At 43.1% G+C, this 21,512-nt stretch overlaps 1 protein-coding gene across 1 annotated transcript in view; it reads left to right on the forward strand.

The window, feature by feature from the left end:
- The window catches only part of lmo4a (LIM domain only 4a), a 30,342-nt gene extending 22,030 nt beyond the window's left edge, over positions 1 to 8,312 (forward strand). Inside the window, exons 3-5 of the mRNA XM_079289892.1 lie at positions 428 to 524; positions 3,552 to 3,710; positions 4,661 to 8,312. Of these exons, the coding sequence (XP_079146018.1) occupies positions 428 to 524; positions 3,552 to 3,710; positions 4,661 to 4,669 (265 nt within the window). The 3' untranslated portion in view covers positions 4,670 to 8,312. The remainder of the gene's footprint in view (positions 1 to 427; positions 525 to 3,551; positions 3,711 to 4,660) is intronic.
- Positions 8,313 to 21,512: the final 13,200 nt, after the last annotated feature.

Consider the following 21,512-nt stretch of genomic DNA (forward strand, 5'->3'; position numbering starts at 1 on the left):
GCTGGTCAAAACTATAAGCCCACCCCGGTGCATGCTGTTCCTATATAATAATAAAACAATATTAATAAAATAATAATTAAACAATACTACTTATTAATTGAACAACAAAATACTAATATCAAATAAATAGCTCCAACAATATATATATATATATGTATATATATATATATATATATATATATATATATATATATATATATATATATATATATATATATATATATTTATATATGCATATAACTTAAACCCCTCGTGTAGTAGTTCCGATGGGCACCTTGCATGGTAGCACCTGTCATCAGGGTGTGGAGACTAGAAAAGAGATATACAAGTACAATTACCATTTTATATAGAATCCAATAAAACAAATGCTGATGTAGCTGTTGATGTTAGCTGAACTGACAGACTTGTGCCTTGGTTTTCTGTGCAGGCTGTTTGGACACAGTGGAGCCTGCAGTGCTTGTGGACAGTCCATACCTGCTAGTGAGATGGTGATGCGAGCACAAGGCAACGTTTACCACCTTAAGGTAAGTGTGATTAAGCAATTGTATCACTCCAACCTTTGCATTACTGCAGTTGTCATGCTGTTCTCAATGAGCTTATCTTGATAATAATAATAATAATAACTTTAATTTATATAGCGCCTTTCAGGGGACCCAAGGCCGCTTTACAAGAGTAACAGTTTAGACAAAAACAGTTTAGACAAACAGTCAGAAAAACAGAACAAGTAAACTAGGGGCCGAAAGCCTTGGCGAACAGATGGGACTTGAGGGCCCTTTTGAAGGCGTCCAGAGTGGAGATGTTGCGGATCACCGCAGGGAGAGAGTTCCAGAGGGTGGGGGCTGCCACACTGAAAGCTCTGTCCCCGAAGGTTCGCAGTTTGGTGCGGGTGGTGGCAAGCAGGCCAGAGTCTGAAGACCGCAGGTTCCGGGGAGGGGCATGTGGGCAGAGGAGGTCCGATAGGTACTGGGGGGCATGGGCATGGAGGGACTTGTAGGTGAGGAGGAGGATCTTGTATTAGATGCGGGACTTGACCGGGAGCCAGTGGAGGTTGATGAGGGTGGGGGTGATGTGCTGCCAGGGCTTTGTGTGCGTGAGAACCCTGGCGGCAGAGTTTTGTACATACTGGAGCCTGTCCAGGGTTTTGTTGGGTACCCCGAACAGGACACCATTGCAGTAGTCCAAGCGGGAGGTGACAAATGCATGGACCAGGGTTTCAGCAACAGACTCCGAGAGTGACGGTCGGAGTCTGGCAATGTTCCGGAGATGGAAAAAGGCAGTTTTGGTGACGGACTTGATGTGGGACTCGAAGGAAAGGGTGGAGTCCAGGATGACACCCAGGTTGCGGACTTCAGGAGATGGGGAGATGGAGCAGCCGTCAACCTCGAGGATGAAGTCACCAACCTTCCGGAGCAGCGCCTTGGGTGCCACAACCATGAGCTCTGTCTTCTTGGTGTTGAGTTTGAGGAGATTTGATGACATCCAGGTTTTTATTTCATGCAGGCAGTTGACAAGGGACTGAGGGGGGAACTGGGAGGATGGAGTAGTACTGAGATAGATTTGAGTGTCATCAGCATAGCAGTGGAAGTTCAGTCCGTGATGGCGGATGATCTTGCCGAGGGGGAGCATGTAGATGGTGAAGAGGAGGGGGCCAAGCACAGAGCCTTGGGGCACGCCATGATTGACTGGGGCTAGGGGGGAAATAGAGCCGTTGATGGAAACAAACTGTTCCCTGTTATGGAGGTAGGATGAAAACCAGGAGAGGGCGGTGCCAGTGACCCCTAGAAGGTCAGATAGGCGGTTGAGGAGGATGGTATGGGAGACAGTGTCAAATGCTGCAGAGAGGTCCAGGAGGATGAGGATGCTGAGGCGGCCAGAGTCAGCAGCAATGAGGAGATCGTTGATGATCTTAATGAGGGCGGTCTCCGTGTTGTGTTGGAGTCTGAAGCCGGATTGGAGGGGCTCATAGAGCTCATGGTTGGACATGTGGAGATGGAGTTGGCCGGCGACTACTCTTTCCAGAGTCTTACTGAGGAAGGGGAGGTTGGAGATCGGCCGGTGGTTGTGGAGGTCATCAATGTCCAGGCCAGGCTTTGTGAGGATGGGGGTGACTGAGGCAGTTTTGAAGCTGGTAGGGACAATACCAGATGCCAAAGAAGCGTTGATGATGTCCACCATGTAGGGGCAGAGGGTGGGTAAGCAGTCCTTGACCAGGGCTGTAGGCATGGGGTCCAGGGAGCAGGTGGACGTCTTGGCCGAGCTGACCAACTTGGCCAGTTGGGGAGCATCCACAGGGGAGAAGGAGGAGAGGTCACAAAGGGAGAGGTGCGGCGCTGAGGGGGCGTTGCCAGGTGGCTGAAGTGCGGGTGGAGGGGGAGGGGCTGGTGTCAGGAGCTGCTGGTGGATGGAGTCGACTTTCGCCTGGAAGAAGTCGAGAAATTTGGAGCAGAGATCGGGAGCACCAGAGGGATGGGGGGCGTCAATGGGGCGGAGTAGGCGGTTGATGGTGGAGAACAATGATCGAGGGTTGCTTTGCTGGGCACCGATCAAACGAGAGTAGTATACTGTTTTGGCCTGAGAGAGAGCTTCCTTGTAGGTTTCCACATGGTCACGAAAGGCCAGGAGGTGGACCGTGAGGCCAGTTTTTTTAGAAAGCCTCTCCAGCTGGCGACCAGAGGCCTTCATGCTGCGGAGTTCGGAAGTGAACCAGGGGGCAGGGCGGGTGAAGGAAACAGTCCGGGTTTTGATGGGGGCGAGAGAGTTGAGACTGAGGGATAAGGCAGCGTTGTAGTGGGCTACCAGGCCGTCCACGGTGGAGTCGGAGGGAGCCGAGGCCATGTGGGTAGCTGTCAGGTTGGATAGGGCTGGTGCACTCACAGTCTTGATGTTCCTAAACATGATGGTGCGTTTAGGATGCTGCCTGGGCAGGGAGACAGGAACAGTGAAGAGGATGGCGTGATGGTCAGATACAGCCAGGTCCAGACGCTGTAGGTCGGGGGGTGGTGGGCCGGTAGAGCACACCAGGTCCAGTGTGTGGCCTTTGTTGTGGGTGGGACCCTTGACATGTTGCTTGATGCTGAAACAGTCCAGGAGTGACAGGAATTCAGTAGCAAACTTGCAGTTGCTGGAGTCCACATGAATGTTGAAATCGCCAAGCAGGAAAATTGATGGAGACATGGAGAAGAGAGAGGTGAGCAACTCAGAAAGCTCAGACAGGAAGGTAGTGGAGGCTTTAGGTGGGCGGTAGATGAGGGCGACAAGGAGCGGAGCAGACCCAGCCAGTTTGAAGACAACACACTCGAATGAGGAGGTTGTAGGTACTGGGAGCTCTTTGACCAGGATGCCGGCTCGGTGGATAACAGCCAGTCCACCGCCACAACCCAGGAAGCGGGGCTTCTGGATGTATACATAGCCTGGGGGTGTGGCTTGGTTGAGTGTCACGAAGTCCTGCTGATTTTGCCATGTCTCTGTTAGGCATAGAATGTCAATGCTGTGATTACACAGTGATTACATCTGATCACAAGTGACGCTGTCTTGTTGTCTTGTTTTCCTAGTGCTTTACCTGTGCCACCTGTAGGAACCGCCTGGTCCCTGGCGATCGCTTCCACTATGTCAATGGGACTATCTTCTGTGAGCATGACCGGCCGGGAGGAGGTCTGCTTGGTGGACATCCAACTCCACTTCAGGCCAACAGCATGATGTCCGACCAGAAGGTGAGAGGCCATGTGTTGCTAGCAGTCATTTCTTTATCCAATTTATGTAATCAACATAAAAAGTACCTTTGGCAACAGAGCAAGGTGTTTCAACTCAGCAAGTTCGGCTATCATTTTTGTTCTTTTTGTTGAAATGAAAAACCTTCAATGATGCTTGTGCCATTGGCTCATATACTGTAGCTCATGGTGTGGTGTGCTCAGCCAAACACGGGGATCCAGGACACGCAATCAGGAATGCATGAACTGATACCCCAAAGGAAATATTGAACTGTCTGTGTATATAATAAACCATCATTTCATCCATTCCTGATTGCCAAACCGATATATTATCATTAACAAAGGACTACATTAGTGTGGTAAATCAAGCCATCATTAGTTGCATCAATATCTTGGGATTTACATCTTCAAGGTTTACAAAACATAGGATCTAATATGTAACAATCCATTACGTAAGTATTCAAATTGACTCATAACATTTTAACCGAGGAAATAAGATTGTTGAAGGGGAAAGTCTGTATTTTTCCTTTGCAGTAACAGAGCTGAAGTCACCTGTTAGCTTATCACTCTGCACATGCAGCAGATGTACCACGTTTAAGAGGTAGTTAGTTTAAGATAGGCTACGAGCTCTGCATTTCAAGTCATTACAATGTCCTCATTTGTTCAAAAATAAGAGCCTCGTTCATGCCAATCTCAGCAACACATCAAACAATACAAGCAGAAAAGTCTGCAATTTAAAAAGAAATCAATAGCACACGATCAAAAATGTAACACAATTTCTGGCAAATAGGCACTCGTGACTGCAAATATTGTGAATGGGGTGCATCAAGATAAACAGCTGGTGGCGTAATTAAGGGTTTTTAATGCACAAATTGAAAATGAGCATGATAAAAAGGGGATGGAAACACGTAGTACTCGTGTCATTTACAACCTCTTCTCTTCAATGTTTACAGGTCTGCTGAGGAAGACGATGGAAAACCAAATGTGTGCCTTCTCAACCCACCTTTCTCCTCTGTCTCCTTCACCCTCCTCCTCTACCTGTAAAGGTTGAGCACCCTCCGGTCACTCCACAGTGTGGATATAGTCATTACTGCTACTCCTTTAGAGTTCAACATCCCAACAGGGACTGGCTTCTCTGAGTAGAAGGTGAGGAGGGAAATCTGGACACGTGAAGCATTCTGTTGGAGGGATGAGGACGCTGAGGTTGATGCATGTATTTATACAGTGGACTGTTGTCTATTGTGAACTGTGGCAATATTAATCATCGTATTGGCAGATGGCGTGGCTAACGGTGGAAAATGGAAGATTGCCATTGAATTATTACCGCTGGAATTATTCATTACTTTTACCCAGCTAGCCAGTTGCAGTGGCCATTGAATACGGAGGGAGGAGTGACTGAAATGTGATTTCTGCAGGAGGTTGAGCACACTTCCAAAATCACACAGACCACACACAAGTTTGGCTGTTTTTTTGGTTTGAGGAAATGGATCTCCCGTGATTCCAGCTGCTGGATTTTTCCTCTCACACTCCGACAGACAAGTGAACAAGACAAGATCTATATCGATACTTGCACTACTTCGCTGTGTAACTCTCTTTGAAATATTCAACAAACATGTTAGTCTGCCAATTGGTTATAAGCAGGGTGTGTTGGGGCAGCGATGGCCCTCTGGTGGTAGCGGTCCCGCCTCAGACAGAAGTAGCTTGAATTCTCCGTACACAGTCTTTGTGCTACACTGGTATCTCAGGCTACATTGCAGTAATAAAGGACCATACCGGGTTATTCTTCCTGTTCTAGCCCATTATCTACAAATTGTGTACATCATGAATTGTAAATAGTAGCTGGGGCCTTTATTCACCTCAATGAGAGCTAACCATCGCCATAAGCCTTCATTTCCACTGTTCACCAATTGTATACGTTTTCCTCCATGTTTACCTTTTTGACTTGATGAATTCAATATTATGTCCATTTCCACAGCACATGTTGGATTAGCACAACAGTCCTGTCATGTATTCCACTGTACCTTTTTCCATGAACTATCATTTTCACATTAAAAGTCTAATGTCTTTCCCTTCATTGACAGACTTTTAATGTGAAACGGTGAAGCTGATGGGCAACGTGGTGATGCCATGGCCTTGTTGCATTGATGGAATTAGTGCTTTGGGAATGATGCTGAATTTCCCATGTGAGTCATTGTAGCGGGCTGAGGGTAAGCCTATCGATCCCTGCTCTTCTTAGGGACTGGCCTCGGTCTGTTTGTGCGATCCACTTTTATTTGAGATGAAGACATTTTTGAATTGCAGGTTCACATGAGAATTCAGGGTACTGAACATTACTACCAATCATTTCCCAAATGATACCATCAGATTACAGCAAAGTAGGCTGTTCATCCTAATCGATGATTTACTACCTTTCAATAACAACATGAGCATTTATATCAGCAAAGCGGTCAAATCTGCCTCAGTTGTTCTTTGTGTTTAATGCTACAATAATTAGAATGGCAGCAAATGTTAGCATGCTAATAATCTAACGTGAACATGGTAGACATTACCTGCTAAAGAACATTCAAGAAAGATGATCGTTCAGTACAACTTGGATTTCACCATTGAACCGATGGTCAAAGCAACAACTCTAAAATGTTAGAACCTAACGACATTGACAACATTGTACTCACCCAAGTACCGGTACTAATCTGTGAGCACAGCGACATTGCTAAGAATAGATCCAACAGACAGGAAACAAGCAGTCAGGGTGTAAACAAAGCCCTCAGTTCAGCCAACCTTTGAAGAGACGATGAAGCTTTCACCCAAAGTGCACTCGTGGCTCTTCTGTGCATGGAGGGATTATTCCAGACGCTGGAGGTGTGATGGACCCGGTACCAGGTCCACCCCGGTGGCACGGTTAAGAAAAGACGCACTGGAAGATGGTCTATCTATAGAAGAAATGCATGTTAGCTTTCAGAATACGTAAACCAATCGTGTGTTTTCAAACTATGTCTTATTACGAAGTATTTTAGCAATTCAATTAAATAGAACTTTGGTAAATATAACAGCGACTTGTGTTCAAAAGATCAGGGACCATTTTCTCGTCGATAATAAGTTTGTTATTGCTGGATACTAGACATTTTGAACGAGAACTTAATTTCCTTTATACAAGCCCTGTAAGGAAAGAAGTCAAGTTTTAAATTCCTTAAAAAAAACAAAGGTTGAAAAACCCACTAACAATTTCATTTGGCTGCCAAATATTTTAAAGTCTCCAGTTTCGAAAGCATTTAAAGATGAATTGACCGTTTTTGTGAAATCCTGAGACATGGTGCATGTATGAGCGCCTCCACCACCTGCAGACGCACGACGCGCAGCCCATAATTAAGTCATTTTCACGAAGACGAATACAAACTAAGCTTCACGGACGAGTCAGCAGCCTTCTTAGTCAAGTTAGGCGGACTTGCACTGCAGGGAGCTCTGGCTGTTTGTGCCACCTGGTCGATGCAATGAAGTCAACAAGCCTTACAGCGTTCTCTTCAGGGTGCTTAGACGAGTCTGTGGATACCTCAGAGCACTCAGGGCCTTTGCATTCTCCAATAAGCTGTCTGTATAGCATGGAGCTCTTCATATCATTATTGATCAATATACATTGTGGTTATTACTATTTTTATGTTTTTGGAAAATAAACAGTCAGGGCTGGCTCTGGCTTGCCTTGGACCGGCCCATGGACAAACTGGTATAGGCAAAAACTACAGGGGGACTTCCTACACTGAGCACCTCTCTCCTCCTCTTCTTCACCTCCGTCTGTATGCATTGATGTCCCATTAATGCTCATTACTAACTTTACTTCTTCCCCGGAGTATTTGTGCTTTCTCGCCTCACAGGATGACCGCAGTTTTATCTGGACACTGGTTCTTCAACCAGCCATGGCCCTGCTGACACCTACTACGATCTTCATGATTAACATTATTAATCCTATTACCGACACCATTAATGCACAGTACTGATTATTAATCCTATTACCGATACAATTAATGCACGGTACTCATTTTGTCTCTTCCCCGGAGTCCTTGTGCTTCCTCTCCTCACAGGTTTCCATGGAGCATGGTTTCATCTGGACCCTGGTCCTTCCTCCTACCATGGCCCTGCTGACTCCAACTGCTAATATCACTTTTATTATTACTCACATTACTATTTCATACTACCGATACCATTAATGCACATTATTGACCTGCTTCTTCACCAGAGTCTCTGTGCTTTCTCGCCTCACAGGTTCCTGTGTATCCGGGTTTACCTGGACCAGGTCTTGCCTCCTGTCGTGGTTGTGTCATACATTGAATGTGCTGTAATTACATTGAATGTGTTGTAATTCACTATCCTGTTCTACACATGACATCATTGCACGCCTGTCCATCCTGGGAGAGGGATCCCTCCTCTATTGCTCTCCCACAGGTTTCTTCCTCTTTCCTCCCCGTTAAAGGGGTTTTTGGGGAGTTTTTCCTGTTCTGATGTGAGGGTCCCGGGACAAGAAGATGTCAAACGTGTACATATTGTAAAGCCCTCTGAGGCAAATTTGTAATTTGTGATTTTGGGCTATACAAAAATAAATTGAATTGAATTGAATTGAACATGTTAACAGTACACATGAAGACCGCCTCTGTATATCTTAATAAATTGTATCATCAATGTTATATTTTAGTGTATTTTCATTGAATTTACAGTCTCTGTTTTTGTAAAGAGTAGTAGAAGACATGCAGGTGCATCACTATCATGGGATCTTGGTTATAATTGTTGTTGCCATTTTCCATTTTTTCTGGACTGGTAATAGAAATAGATTTACTTCTAATGGATTCATATTGCTTAGCTCTGTACCTTTCAAAGGAGATTAGATATGCATATATAAGCCTTATGGTTGAGGACCTGATCCTGATTCATTGTAGGTATGCTGTTTAATTTGAGTTTTATCAATCTTACAATTGGTTCTTTTTATAATGAGCATTAAAGACTCAAGAAACTGCCAGCATGACTCTTAGTCTTGTTAGTTGATGGGCTATTACAGGCAACACCATCAGTATAGTCCTCTGAGGCAGAAATGCATTTCCAGTTGATTTAAATCAGCCTTTATTCTTTCTAAATATCTACTTGGGCGACCGTGGCTCACTGGGCTAAGAGCGTTGTCTGGTAACTGCAGGGTCAACGGTTCGATCCCCGACTGGGAAGTGTCCCTGAGCAAGAAACTGAACCCCCGGCTCCCCGGGCGCCTATCATTGGCAGCCCACTGCTCCCTATATACAGGGATGGGTCAAATGCAGAGACACATTTTGTGTATATGACAATAAAAATGGTTTCTTCTTCTTGAAGAAATGGAACAAACCTTTTAGTGCAAGGTCTCTAACAGTGTTCGTCCCTCTAGTTCATTGTTTTATATTGACCCAAAGACCTGTGATTCCAATAATTAAGCTTTTCTGGATTTATAATTTATAATACTTTAGTCAGTGGCGATATACACAGTGATTGTTGGCTTTAGTAGGAATGCAACTACAGGGCATACAGGTCAATGCTCTCCCTCAATATGAATTTCTTTTCTTGATACGTTTTAATGATGTGCCATCTCTTCTTCATTGTTCCAGACATCATGAATACTTTTGGGGTTCATCAGTGTTTGTACGTGGATGTATGGAAAGATCATTTTATCATTTAGCAGCAGTGATGTATACTGTATAGCAAGTTCTTACAGTTTCTGTCCATCGGTTATGAATGAATCAAGTAAGTTTGGGAGGATATGTTCAAAGTGCACTCGTATCCTGTTGTGTTGTGTGCTACAGTGTATGAATCATGTTTTCTCTGTTGAAATGTTATGTTTTGTGTTTTTCAATCAACCGTTGTATTGCTCTTAATTGTGTGTGGAAAGAGAAGAACTCATAATCAAGTGTTGAGGATGATCTGGCTAAAGCTACAGTAGGTGTGTTGCACGAGTTACAGGTAGCCGATGCAGACTGAGGACTACGTAAGAAACTCATAGACAAACATGGCTGATGACCCTCAGCAATGGTATTTCAAAGGCCTGAGTCAAAGCCATTGCAGAAGCAATTGAAGTGGGATGTGGTGGAGGCCTGCATGGGCTTCAGATGCACTCAGTGTTACAGACTGATGAGGCCTAATCTGGTGAGCTGGTCTAATTAAAAGGGAGGGACCAGGAAGCCAGCAGTTTGTGCTCTCTGCAGCTGCCTGAGTGGGAAAAGCCAAGTTCAAGTCAGAATATACAACCATGAAAAGTTTCATAAATCGTCAATTCTCACTGTCTGTTCAAATTAAAACATTTAACTTGACATCTTTAATATCTGTTCTGGTCTCTGATCCTTCCAAGGTCTCTAGTCTGGTTCTTCGTGATTGCTTTTTGGCATCAAATGCTTTTTTAAATGAGCCTTTTTTATATGAATATTTGGCATGTAAACTACAAGATTATTTCTTCCCTTCTAGTTTTAGGATCACTCCTCTTCCATGTTGTTTGTGGCTTTCTGCAGAGCAGAATTAAAGGCTGATGTGAAGCAGGCAGAACGGGGAGAGGCACTCATGAGAAACCAGCTGTGACTTCCAGTGAACAGCCTTCACAACTGGGCAGCTCCTCTCACATGGTGAGTCAAATTAGCTCCACATGCACAGTAACGATGAGGCTGGGAATGTTTCAAAGAGCTCTTTCATTATCATGGAGGTGAACACCTTCCTCTGCTTTTTCAGTCATGACGCCAAATCTGAATCACACCAAGTTTCTTCTGAATCCACTGTAATGCTTTTGTGTTGCTTCAGATCACCATGAAGGTAATGGAGTGAATAATGAATCAAAAAAACACTTAATTTGCCAAAACAAGCTTTTCCAACAGAGTTAGCTTTGTGTTCCAATTCAATCAAAGGTTCATTCACCCAAATCTCACTCACCTCTTTTAATATAGATACATAGATACATTCAATGAAATGTATTTATATAGCTTTATATTAAATCACACTTCATATAGTCAGGTCTAGACTCTATCATTTACAGAGGCCCAACATTCCCTGATGAGCAAGCACAGTGGCAAGAACAAAACAACCAGATCAGATCCTGGATCAGGGTGGGCAGCCCTCTGCCTCGACAGGTTGGGTTGAAAGAGACAGAGCTGGAGAGTGAGGGGGCGGGGGCACCGAGTATGCTACTAAATGTTGAAGTGCAACAGCACAACACAACAAAAGGTCCTCTTCACTGACTTTGCCAACAGTGGCGATGATGATGGATTTCCAGAAGAACCCCATCTGCTTCTATCACCCTGTGTGACTCGTGGAGTCCCTCTTCTTCCTGCTCACAATCATCACTCAGCTGAACATCAGCTCCATCACCATGAAGGCTCGGCTGATGAGGCTGCTGGACTGTGCCGTCAGATGTCACCAGTAAAACATGGGAAACGCAGCATTTGGTTGGGGTTCGATCAAATCCTGGGCATAACTGACAGGAAGCTATATCTGTAGATTCTTATTAATATGAAGTTTGTGAAAAATGTAATCATTTCATTCAGTCACGTGACGCGGATCATTCCTGAGTGTCGGGTTTGATGAGCTATGTCAGTTAAGGTTAACCCGAAACATGGAGCCTAATACATTAATTCCAGTGTTCAAGAGAAACTATCATCATATTCTGGGTGAATTAATAATGACTTCACAACCGACATATCAATCAATACAGACGCAAATAATGAATTAATAAGACAAATGCATTCTTCCATTCGAAATGTATCCTGCGCTTATAAGCAGGACAGAGAGCACAGGTTAGATACAGTCAAAAACACCCAAGATGTCAGGAGAATAGATCAGTTTACCATCAATAACCAGACCATTGAGCATCGTAGCAGTTCAACTAGAATGAATTGTTGACCTACAACTGAAACATCCTTCGTGCTGTATGTGTTACATATGCGGCCAATTGTGAGTCATACCTTCTGAAAACTTGTATTCGCCTCACCTTGTATCTTTGCAGTCTTGCTAATTGGTTCTTGAACTAGTCAGGCTAATTAATGATATGCAGATGAGGCTTGATTGGTTTGAGTGTGCCATGGAACTTGCACTATGGAGGGAGATTGGAAGACCCCCCTCCTTGCTTATCAAGATATGGAGATAATTGCAATTAAAGTAATTTGCATGCACCAATGAATTAGTCTTATGCTTCTCATGATCACAGATATGAAGTAAATAACTGATTTCCTATCAGTACTGAGCAGCAAACTGCCTTTGTTACGACTGTGCCTTTGACACAAATCTGCTTGTATTATTCCAGGGAAGGGAATTCTACTAAAAGTAATGCAAAGAAGAGTTTATGAGTGTTAATGTATTTAATGCGTAAAGCTGTTGCATCCTCTGTGATCCTCAGTGGTAGAGCAGGGTCGTCCTTCACTCAGAGGCGTGTGTGATAATATGTTAGCCTTGTTCTTCCAGCTGTTACCCCGGCGGTGTGGAACATATATTGTCACACACGCCATAAGAACACATCTAAGCAACACATGAACTTAACAGAACACATACATGTAACTATAGTCAGATCTATCGTGCTCTAGATGAAGCAGTGAAATTATAAATCTGTTATTTTACACATTCAGTGTTCTTGTTTTACCAGCTGTCCTTCCTGCATTTGGCAGTTTAAACTGTGTTTGTCTTGTTTCTTGTCTTTGTTTGTGTTGATCTAATATTATAATGTTCTCTCTGTAAAATATGCAGCTCTGACAGCAGAGCGGGCTTCGTAGCACAGGCCCCTGGTGTCCTCAGATATGAGATGTGCAGTTCACATGCAAGGAGTTTGCCTTCAGGGCGTTCTGGTGGAAAAGGGTCAATAAACCAAACCGTGATATTTTCCACCTAACCAAACAGGTCTGTTGCCTAAACCGGAGCAAAGGCCCTGAGGGCTCCCTTCTCTCACATACATCTACAGTTGTGCCCTTTTGCTGCCCCCCCCCCTCTTTGCTCACATTGCTGGTGATTTGATAAAAGATTTGAGCCACACCTCCAATCACTTACATGATATGAGATGGATATGCTGTGAACTGTGAGGAAGATGGGAGTTTGAAGCAAGGATTTTTGTGAGTGAGAAGGGGGGATGGGGTAGTAATCTCATCCAATCAGACTTTGAATAATTAAACTGATCAACTTAATTAGCTCAATTAAGTTGATTTGACCACGGAACATTGCCATATGGCGCAAGGAAACAAAAGAGGGGGGAACTAATTAAAAGTAAAATAATGAGGATTTTAATTAACTGGTTCCCCAGACATCAGCAAACGGGATGTGGAGTTGTAATTAAAAAGTCCTGTAGTGCTGGCAACATTCTCTCCCTTTCTGTTTTAATAACGGCAAGGGCTCCATCCATCTAATTAAATCTGTAAATTAATTAGCAACACTGAGGGTCCCTACTTGAGTTTTACAGCCCAAAGTATTCCTCTCTAGAAACAAATACAGCAAGTTCTAACTCAAATCACTCAACTATATAGTAAGTGCTCGCATATGCATGAGCTGTGACTCAGATCACAAGCCTGGGATGAGGCAGTGTATGTGTGTGTGTGTGTGTGTGTGTGTGTATGTGTGTATGTGTGTATGTGTGCCCCCCTATCCACGGTGGTCCTGAAGCTCAAAACACAACTACATTTCACCAGACACAAAAACAGTTTGCAAAATTATAGAACTCAACATTTCACAAAGCACACAACAGTATTTCAGTCAACACTATACTATGCTAGTATATATATATAACACATTATAACAATAACACTTTTAAATATGGTCGCACTAATAAACATGTAATTGGATTTACACGTTTCCAAAAATGGCAACAAAACCTTTGCAAAGATAGAACTTATGGCCGAGGTGTTGCACTGAACTTCAACACTCAAACTCCACACTTCCACTTTGGACTGCATTTGAGCTCTGAGCCACAGAGGGCGAGCATCTTCAACATGAAGAGAGGTGGTCTAACCATATGAAAGCACCTGGAAGTACGAATGACTGCTGTGAACGGCTCTGAAGACTCTTCTTTGGAGTTGTAGTGGATATCTGCCTGCAGCCTGGAGGATGAAGACGAGCTGCACAATGACAACCAGAGTACAGCAGCTGTCGTTCCAGGATCATTAGCATCAACTGCTGCCCACCACCTCTCAGTCCTCAGTATGCTCTGCATGTGTTTCATTTTGTTCATGACTCTGTGTGGACGTGTCATCACTCTCTCTCCTGCTCTGAGTGGCAGGCCGCTCCTCCGTAGGCTCACCAGGAGTACAGCTTTTCATTAGCACTCTGTAATTAGGAACACATGCAATTTGCAGCATGGCACTCAGCTCACACACCAAAAGGTACACACATGGAGGCCCGCTGACACATACTCCACCTCAATCACTGACACAGACCAGTGCCCTGCGTCACCTCAAGCAAACTCACAGGCATACAAATGGAGTGTTTCCCATCTCTTTGTAACATTGATTTCATTTATCCCCGGGATGAAATCAACAGATGAATCAATACTTTTGATCACACTTGTAATGCTGAAATCCTAGAGTTTATTACCCAACTCTCTGCAATTCGACGTACCTTTAAGCTTCCTAAACTCCTTGTTTCTGGTTGAGCAGCACATTTACTTCATGGTTCACTCGTTATCCCCTATAGGCCGGAGCTAAAAGGAGAATCAGGCACAAACATGTCTCCAACTGAATGCCAATGTTACTCTGAAACTACTGGATGAGCAAAATGGCAAATGTCAGTTATTAGCTCGACTGTACATGGTGGTGTATCTGTCAGCTTGTTTTGGATGTTGTTCAATCTACAGTGGAAAGAAGGGAATAGAGACTTATGGAATGCATTGGGGGGGGGGCTCTGGTTGGAAGTGAACCGGAGACCACATGTCGGACTCGACTGTCTCATCGGGTTTATCTCAGCACAAGTTAGAAAGATGTCGGCATTTATCAGGCTGAGAGAAACGACAGCTGTAGCAAATGAGCTGTCGGTTACATAATAGGAAGATAAAAGGGAACTCTGTTCGGAGGTGTTGGGAGAACCAAATCATATGTCAAAGAAAGTTGTATAAAGCCTTTAGTGTGCCCAGATCACTGTGTGAAGGTTGATAAATGTCTTCAAGTGATGTCACTTGAGTCAGCATCAGTTGGCGCTGAAGACTATGAGGTTGTAAAAAAGCTGGTGTTGTGGGAGGCGCTAGTCTTTATTGGCCACTATAACACAGTCTATTGTGAGTCCTACAATGTTTCAGGAGTGCAATGGTAAAGTAGTGCTTTTGTAAGGAACCAGTGTTTTGGGATCTTTACTCATATTGGTGACTAAAAGTCAAGACATATGATATTTCCCTTTTGAAGTGCAGGGGCGAATTATTGGAGAATCTGTTTAATGCGCAGATAGTTTATCAGTGTAACAATATGATGGGTAGTCTGGAGTAACAAAAGCCTAGTGGGTCTGTGTCCCACTAGGGAGAGAGAGAGAGAGAGAGAGAGAGAGAGAGAGAGAGAGAGAGAGAGAGAGAGAGAGAGAGAGAGAGAGAGAGAGAGAGAGAGAAAGAGAGAGAGAGAGAGAGAGAGAGAGAGAGAGAGAGAGAGAGATCATGCTCAGCTTGATGGTTGACTGTCGGGCTCACTTGCTCAGTCGAGATGAAACAGGGCTCCGGTGTGTTGTTGGTGGCTTCAATGGAGGCAGGGAGTCATTTCCACTATTTCAGTGCATGCACACGAAACACTGTTCAACATCTTGGGAAATATGTTGATTCACTTTCTTTACACTCTCATGTCTGTGAGCTGTCAGATTTAGCTAAGCTTAGCTTAGCATAAAGACTGAAAGCAGAACCAGCTATTCTGGCTCGAACAGTAACAACATCCTCCTCCCAGCACCTCACTAGTTCACTAACACGTTATATCTTCATTGTTAAATCCGTACAGAAAAGGTGTACAAAATGACAATTAGCTTTTCTTGGGTTATTTGCTGAAATATTTCTTGGTTGGGACCAATATCTTGGGTTATGTAAACCAACGATAGAATGGGTTAATTGGTGAGCTTTGCAGTAGCTACTGTACTTTTCACAAAACTATCGATGGAACCTGCTTATTCCCCTTCACGGTGATAAAGCTCTCCCTTTCACACATGCAGTCTGTCCCTGACATGTTCAGGAACATGTCCTGCAGTAAGATTGCAGAGACGCAAAAGGCTTTCACCAATCACAAGACTCCGGTGATGACGTACTAGATTCCACAACATATTTACAGTTTAGCATTCATGCCGCTGATTTTGCCGGGGTGATTTGACTTGTCTTACAAACTTGTATTACAAAAACATTGGCACCAGACAAAAAGAGCTCCTTGCCCACCAAGTTCCTGAGAATAATAAAACGTCTTCTGCCGCATACAAGCACATCCGGCCTTTCCCCCAGCGTCTTCTTCTTCTTTTGAGTTTCATGGCAATCTGCTGCACTGTCCTTGCCCCATCTGTTCATGGCCATGGCATGTGTGAAAATGAGCAGCACAGAAACGTTCCTGGATGTTGTGCATGTGTGAATAGTGGAAATCACTGGCAGTGCCTGAGACGTTATCCCAGTAAATTACCAAGAACTAGTATATGTGAGGCTATAATAACATTCCCTCTTTTTCTTTTTTTACAGCTGGACATTCTTAAAGCCAAGACAAACATGTCTGCAACCCTACACCCCTGCCCTCCCACTGCCCTACAGCTGCACTACACTTCCCAGTTCCCTTCAAATCTACTGTCCAGACAGTCCAGATACAATATCACTAATATCCCTAATTGCCTCATTAAATTGACACACAAGCCCGGACTAGGGCTGAGGCAAGGACTCTAATTAGACACCTAAACATGAAGCCAAGGGCGTTTTATGGAGGGGCACTTTGGGGAATGTTTTAATGAGGACATGGTGCTGAGAATAGCTTTGGAGTCATTTGTTGAGGCAGGAGCTGCACCCGGTGGCCAGCACTCCTAACACACACACAGACACATGCACACACGCACACACACACACTAGCCCTGCTAGGCTGCGCTGTGCTGGATGGAGAAAATACTGAAAAGTTTCTACTTTTTGTTTTCCTTAGGAGGAGCATGAATGTATAATCACCCGAAACAATAATCGTAGTGTTTTCCATCACTTAGAAGATGGTAAATGGACTGTACTTGTATTTCTCTTTTCTAGTCTTCCGCCCACTCAAAGCTCTTCAACACTACATGTCATCATTCACCCACTCACACACTGATGGGAGGGGCTACCATACAAGGTGCCACCTGTTCATCAGAGTTATCTCATCATTCATACCCATTCATACACTGCAGGAACAGGGGAGCCCACGGACACGTCGACATGGACTAGCAGAGCCGGAGTTCTGTTGTTTGTCCCTGATCCCGGGGTTATTAATAATCGATATTAATAATCCTATAATAATTACATTTCTATACTTGCTAATAACCAAACCCGCTCCTGCCAGATCCTAACAATGTCCAGTCAAGCACAGTTTGCACATGCTCTACAGCAAAAACATCCTTAGTTTTTATATACAAAATATATGATGCATTATTACTCATTACAATACAAGATCACAGTAGACTGTGATAGGGACACTTTTACTGAAGTGAAGCACCTTAATACTTCTTCCAACACTGGTGAAAAGGAATCAAAAGGTTTGTCACAAGTTATTGTAGAAGGTGAATTCAGTTGAATGAAAACATTTGATGTGATGTCACTGTGTCTCTGTTGCTCTGCACAAGTCTTCCCCTCATCTCTGATGTGAATGATGGAGTCAGAGAGCTGAAGGCCAAATGATAAGGTGATATCTGTGCCAAACAAAGGTCATAGTTTCCATTCCCTTCTGTAACACTGACCACTTCTGTCTTTATCTGCTCCACTGTCAGCAGCCTCTCAGACACAGTGCAGGTCTCAACTCAGGATACTTCAGAGACACGTTGAGTGCAGCAGAGCGGAGCACACAAAGAGCCCATTCACAGGAAGCAGCCATACAGCATGCTTCCTCATGGAACATCTTCTGATCTCTGCAACACATGCAGGACTTCAGCCTGGGGAGGAAGTACTGCACCTTCCTTTTCTTTAGGTAGCACAACTCTATGGAGTTATTATTTAATGATGATGATGATGATGATGATGATTTATAAGTTGTCATTTTATTTATACAGACATAAAGTAAGACAAATATTCATGATGTATTGTATTTAGCAGTGATGCTGATGAAGCCCAACCTAGACAGGAAGTAGCTTTGTATAACATAGCAGGACAGCTATTTTCTAATCCTCTGAAACGCTCTAGATTCCTAACCACAGCATGTACTCCTTAACCTTTCGGTTAGACTGTTAACCCAAAGCCAGATGACCTGACTTGACTCTATGAAGCAATTGAAAATGAGAAAACCTGCAGGATCCAAGGAGGCACGTTTCATATTTCCAAAGGGGTTCGGCTCCCATCTGTTGACGAAATAAACCTCCTCATTGAGTGTGAGGTAATGCAGTTTAATTTGATGTAATGTGATAGTCATCCGAAGGAAATTGCTTGTGAGCATCAAAAGCCACTGAAGCATTATGAGAAGCAGCAGCTGGGCGACCAGATGAGTCTGCAGCTCAGGAAGAGCGTTTCTATTCACCTTCTACCCAGTGATGTATAAAGTACCCAAACGCATACCTGAGTAAAAGTAAAGATACCTTACTGGAAAATGACTCCAGTCAAAGTAAAAGTCACCTATTAGAATACTACTTGAGTAAAAGTCTTAAAGTATCTGATATTTATTGTACTTAAGTATCAAAAGTAACTTTCTGATATTAAATGTACTTAAGTATTGAAAGTAAAAGTACAAGTAAACGCTGTGAATAAAAAAGCAAAGGGTCAGAATTGTGAGAATGATGAAGTTTATTCTTTTAAGTGCTGTGGCACCATGACCAAGGACATGGAGCTGTGTTGAACATAATTGGGTTGGCTGTGATCCATCCAGGAGCAACAATGTTCAACATAACATATTGTACATAAGTATACTTTTGCATCTACTATGAACTTATCATCATAATTCTCCGAAAAGCAATATGACACTATGAAGGAGTTGTAACAGTGCGTTTATAAGTCTGCTCATTAGACTAGAGGATGTAGAGGACCAATGCATAATATTATGTTCAGCAAAACATATCCACTTGATGCATCAGGTCAGTGTTGTGAGAAAGGACACCTGCCTTGTAAACTCCTATGGGTCTGATTTGAACACAACAGACAAAGGTTTTGCTCAAGCTGAATCTGCAATTGGGCGACTGCTACATCATAACTCCATCTGATCATCCACAACATGACTCAAATATCAAAACATGATCAATACTAAAGCAGCACCCAAAGTAACAACCCAGTCATTACTTGAAACTGAAAAATGTCCTGTTCATCTTCAAAAGACAATTCTATTAGAATGTAAAGAAGCTACATTGTATTAGAATGTAACTTCTTTACATTCTAATACAATGTAAAGAAGTTACATTGTATTCGAATGTAACTTCTTTACATTCTAGAATGTAAAGAAGTTACATTGTATTCGAATGTAGCTTCTTTCCATTCGAATACAATGTAAAGAAGTTACATTGTATTAGAATGTAGCTTCTTTCCATTCGAATACAATGTAAAGAAGCTACATTGTATTAGAATGTAACTTCTTTACATTCTAATACAATGTAAAGAAGTTACATTGTATTCGAATGTAACTTCTTTACATTCTAGAATGTAAAGAAGTTACATTGTATTCGAATGTAGCTTCTTTCCATTCGAATACAATGTAAAGAAGCTACATTGTATTAGAATGTAGCTTCTTTCCATTCGAATACAATGTAAAGAAGTTACATTGTAATACAATGTAACTTCTTTACATTCTAGAATGTAAAGAAGTTACATTCTAATACAATGTAACTTCTTTACATTCTATTAGAATGGAAAGAAGCTACATTCTAATACAATGTAACTTCTTTACATTCCATTAGAATGTATACAGTATGCATGTAACAAGCCAAAACAGACTCATGTTGCTGGACTTTTGCAGGAAAAACGCACGAAAAATGAGGAGTAACTTTTCGTAAGATATCAATAAAACGGGGATGAATTTATATCATTGTATGAAGAGAGTGACATGAGAAGATCAATCTCATGTCTGTAAGTTAAATCAGCTGTAATCGCTCTTTTAAAGTGATTAGTGACATCACTAATTTTGTTACAATATTTGCCTATCTGGGGGCGACCGTGGCTCACTGGGTTAAGAGGTCGTCTGGGAACCGGAAGGTCAACGGTTCGATCCCTGACTGGGATGTGTCACGTGTCGAAGTGTACCTGAGCAATACACTGAACCCCCGGCTCCCCGGGCGCCTGTCATTGGCAGCCCACTGCTCCCTGTATACAGGGATGGGTCAAATGCAGAGACACATTTCCCCCTTAAAGGGATACAGATAGTATACATTCTATTCATATCCATGGTCATTAATAAGCATTCTGCCAACATTGTGATCTCATAATGTAAATGAGTGAACCAGGACTGGTCATCAAACACGCAGGGTCAACTTCTTTGCCGAAAAGCTTTTCAGTTGGAATGTGGCCTAGATGACTTTCTACTACCCGGGCAGGCTTTTCACGCTGTGCAGAAACATTTACACCTGGTTGAGATCGTCAATGGGAGTCAGACCACCTCTGATCCAATGCGCTCTGTGTGCATCAACATGCATTGTGACACAGATACAGATCTGGCTGCCAAAAAAGATTCATGTTTGCCTAAAGTGAAATAATTTAAAGATCCATTAAATAGCATTTATTATTGCCGATTCTTTAGTCAAATGTATTGTATGTGAAGAACATGAACAAAGGTTCACTGTGTGTTTCTGACTCCTACAGAGACAGAAACATTTACGGTGACGGTGATGGACAAGAACCACAGATAAGAAGTTTACCTTTCCAACAGGTCACTGTAGATACGGCAACAAGATCTTTTGTTTGGGTGTGCTAGTGTTTCCCTGGGGAGACGTGTGCATGTTGAATGTTAAAATATACCTCCAAATCCTGGCTAAAAGTTCTAAAGGTATGGGCAATAAAAGGGCAGTTTTCCTGTTGGCAGGCCCAGCTGGCCACCAAGAGGGCACTCTTTATTGACTTGGCTGATAGAAATCTGCACTGACATTTCCCTCCTTTCGATCTGACATTACAGCTAAGCATTTCAAAGGCCCAGTCAAATGGCTCTTTTTGATATTGAGTCAGGCCAGCCTTCTGGGGACCCGTGGCAGGGGGAATCATATCGAAGAAGAGACGACGAGGAGTATCTCAGGCCGAGACACTTTTTAACAAAGCTGCAGTGTAGAAGGACAGCGACCGAAACACACAACCTCTGTGAACTCTGTGAACTCAATAATCGCATGTGTCTGAAAAGTCTACCTTTCAATGCTTTGAAAGATTTCAGATTGAGGCATAAACTTTACAGAAAACGTTTTTGTTAGAATTAGAGTTCATGAATTCAGAATGAGGTGATCACCAAATGAAGACATGTGTTACATTTGTATCCACACAGTATTTAGAATGGATGAATCTTGAGACTGGAAACAGACACTGAGTGCTGATTAAAAACAATACATTGTCCAAATCATTTGCAAAGTTTCCTGCCATCACACTGCCATTTCTCTCCACAAATACAATATGTCCTCCCGAATGTTTTCACAGTTAGTAAAGGGACAGATAACTGAATGCACTAATGGTTGATGGTGAATGCTACTGTGTGTGGGCTTGAAAAATGGGTTTAAATGTCCTCTATC

This window comes from Melanostigma gelatinosum (genome assembly GCF_949748355.1).
Source record: "Melanostigma gelatinosum genome assembly, chromosome: 18".
NCBI classification, from domain to species: Eukaryota; Metazoa; Chordata; class Actinopteri; order Perciformes; family Zoarcidae; genus Melanostigma; species Melanostigma gelatinosum.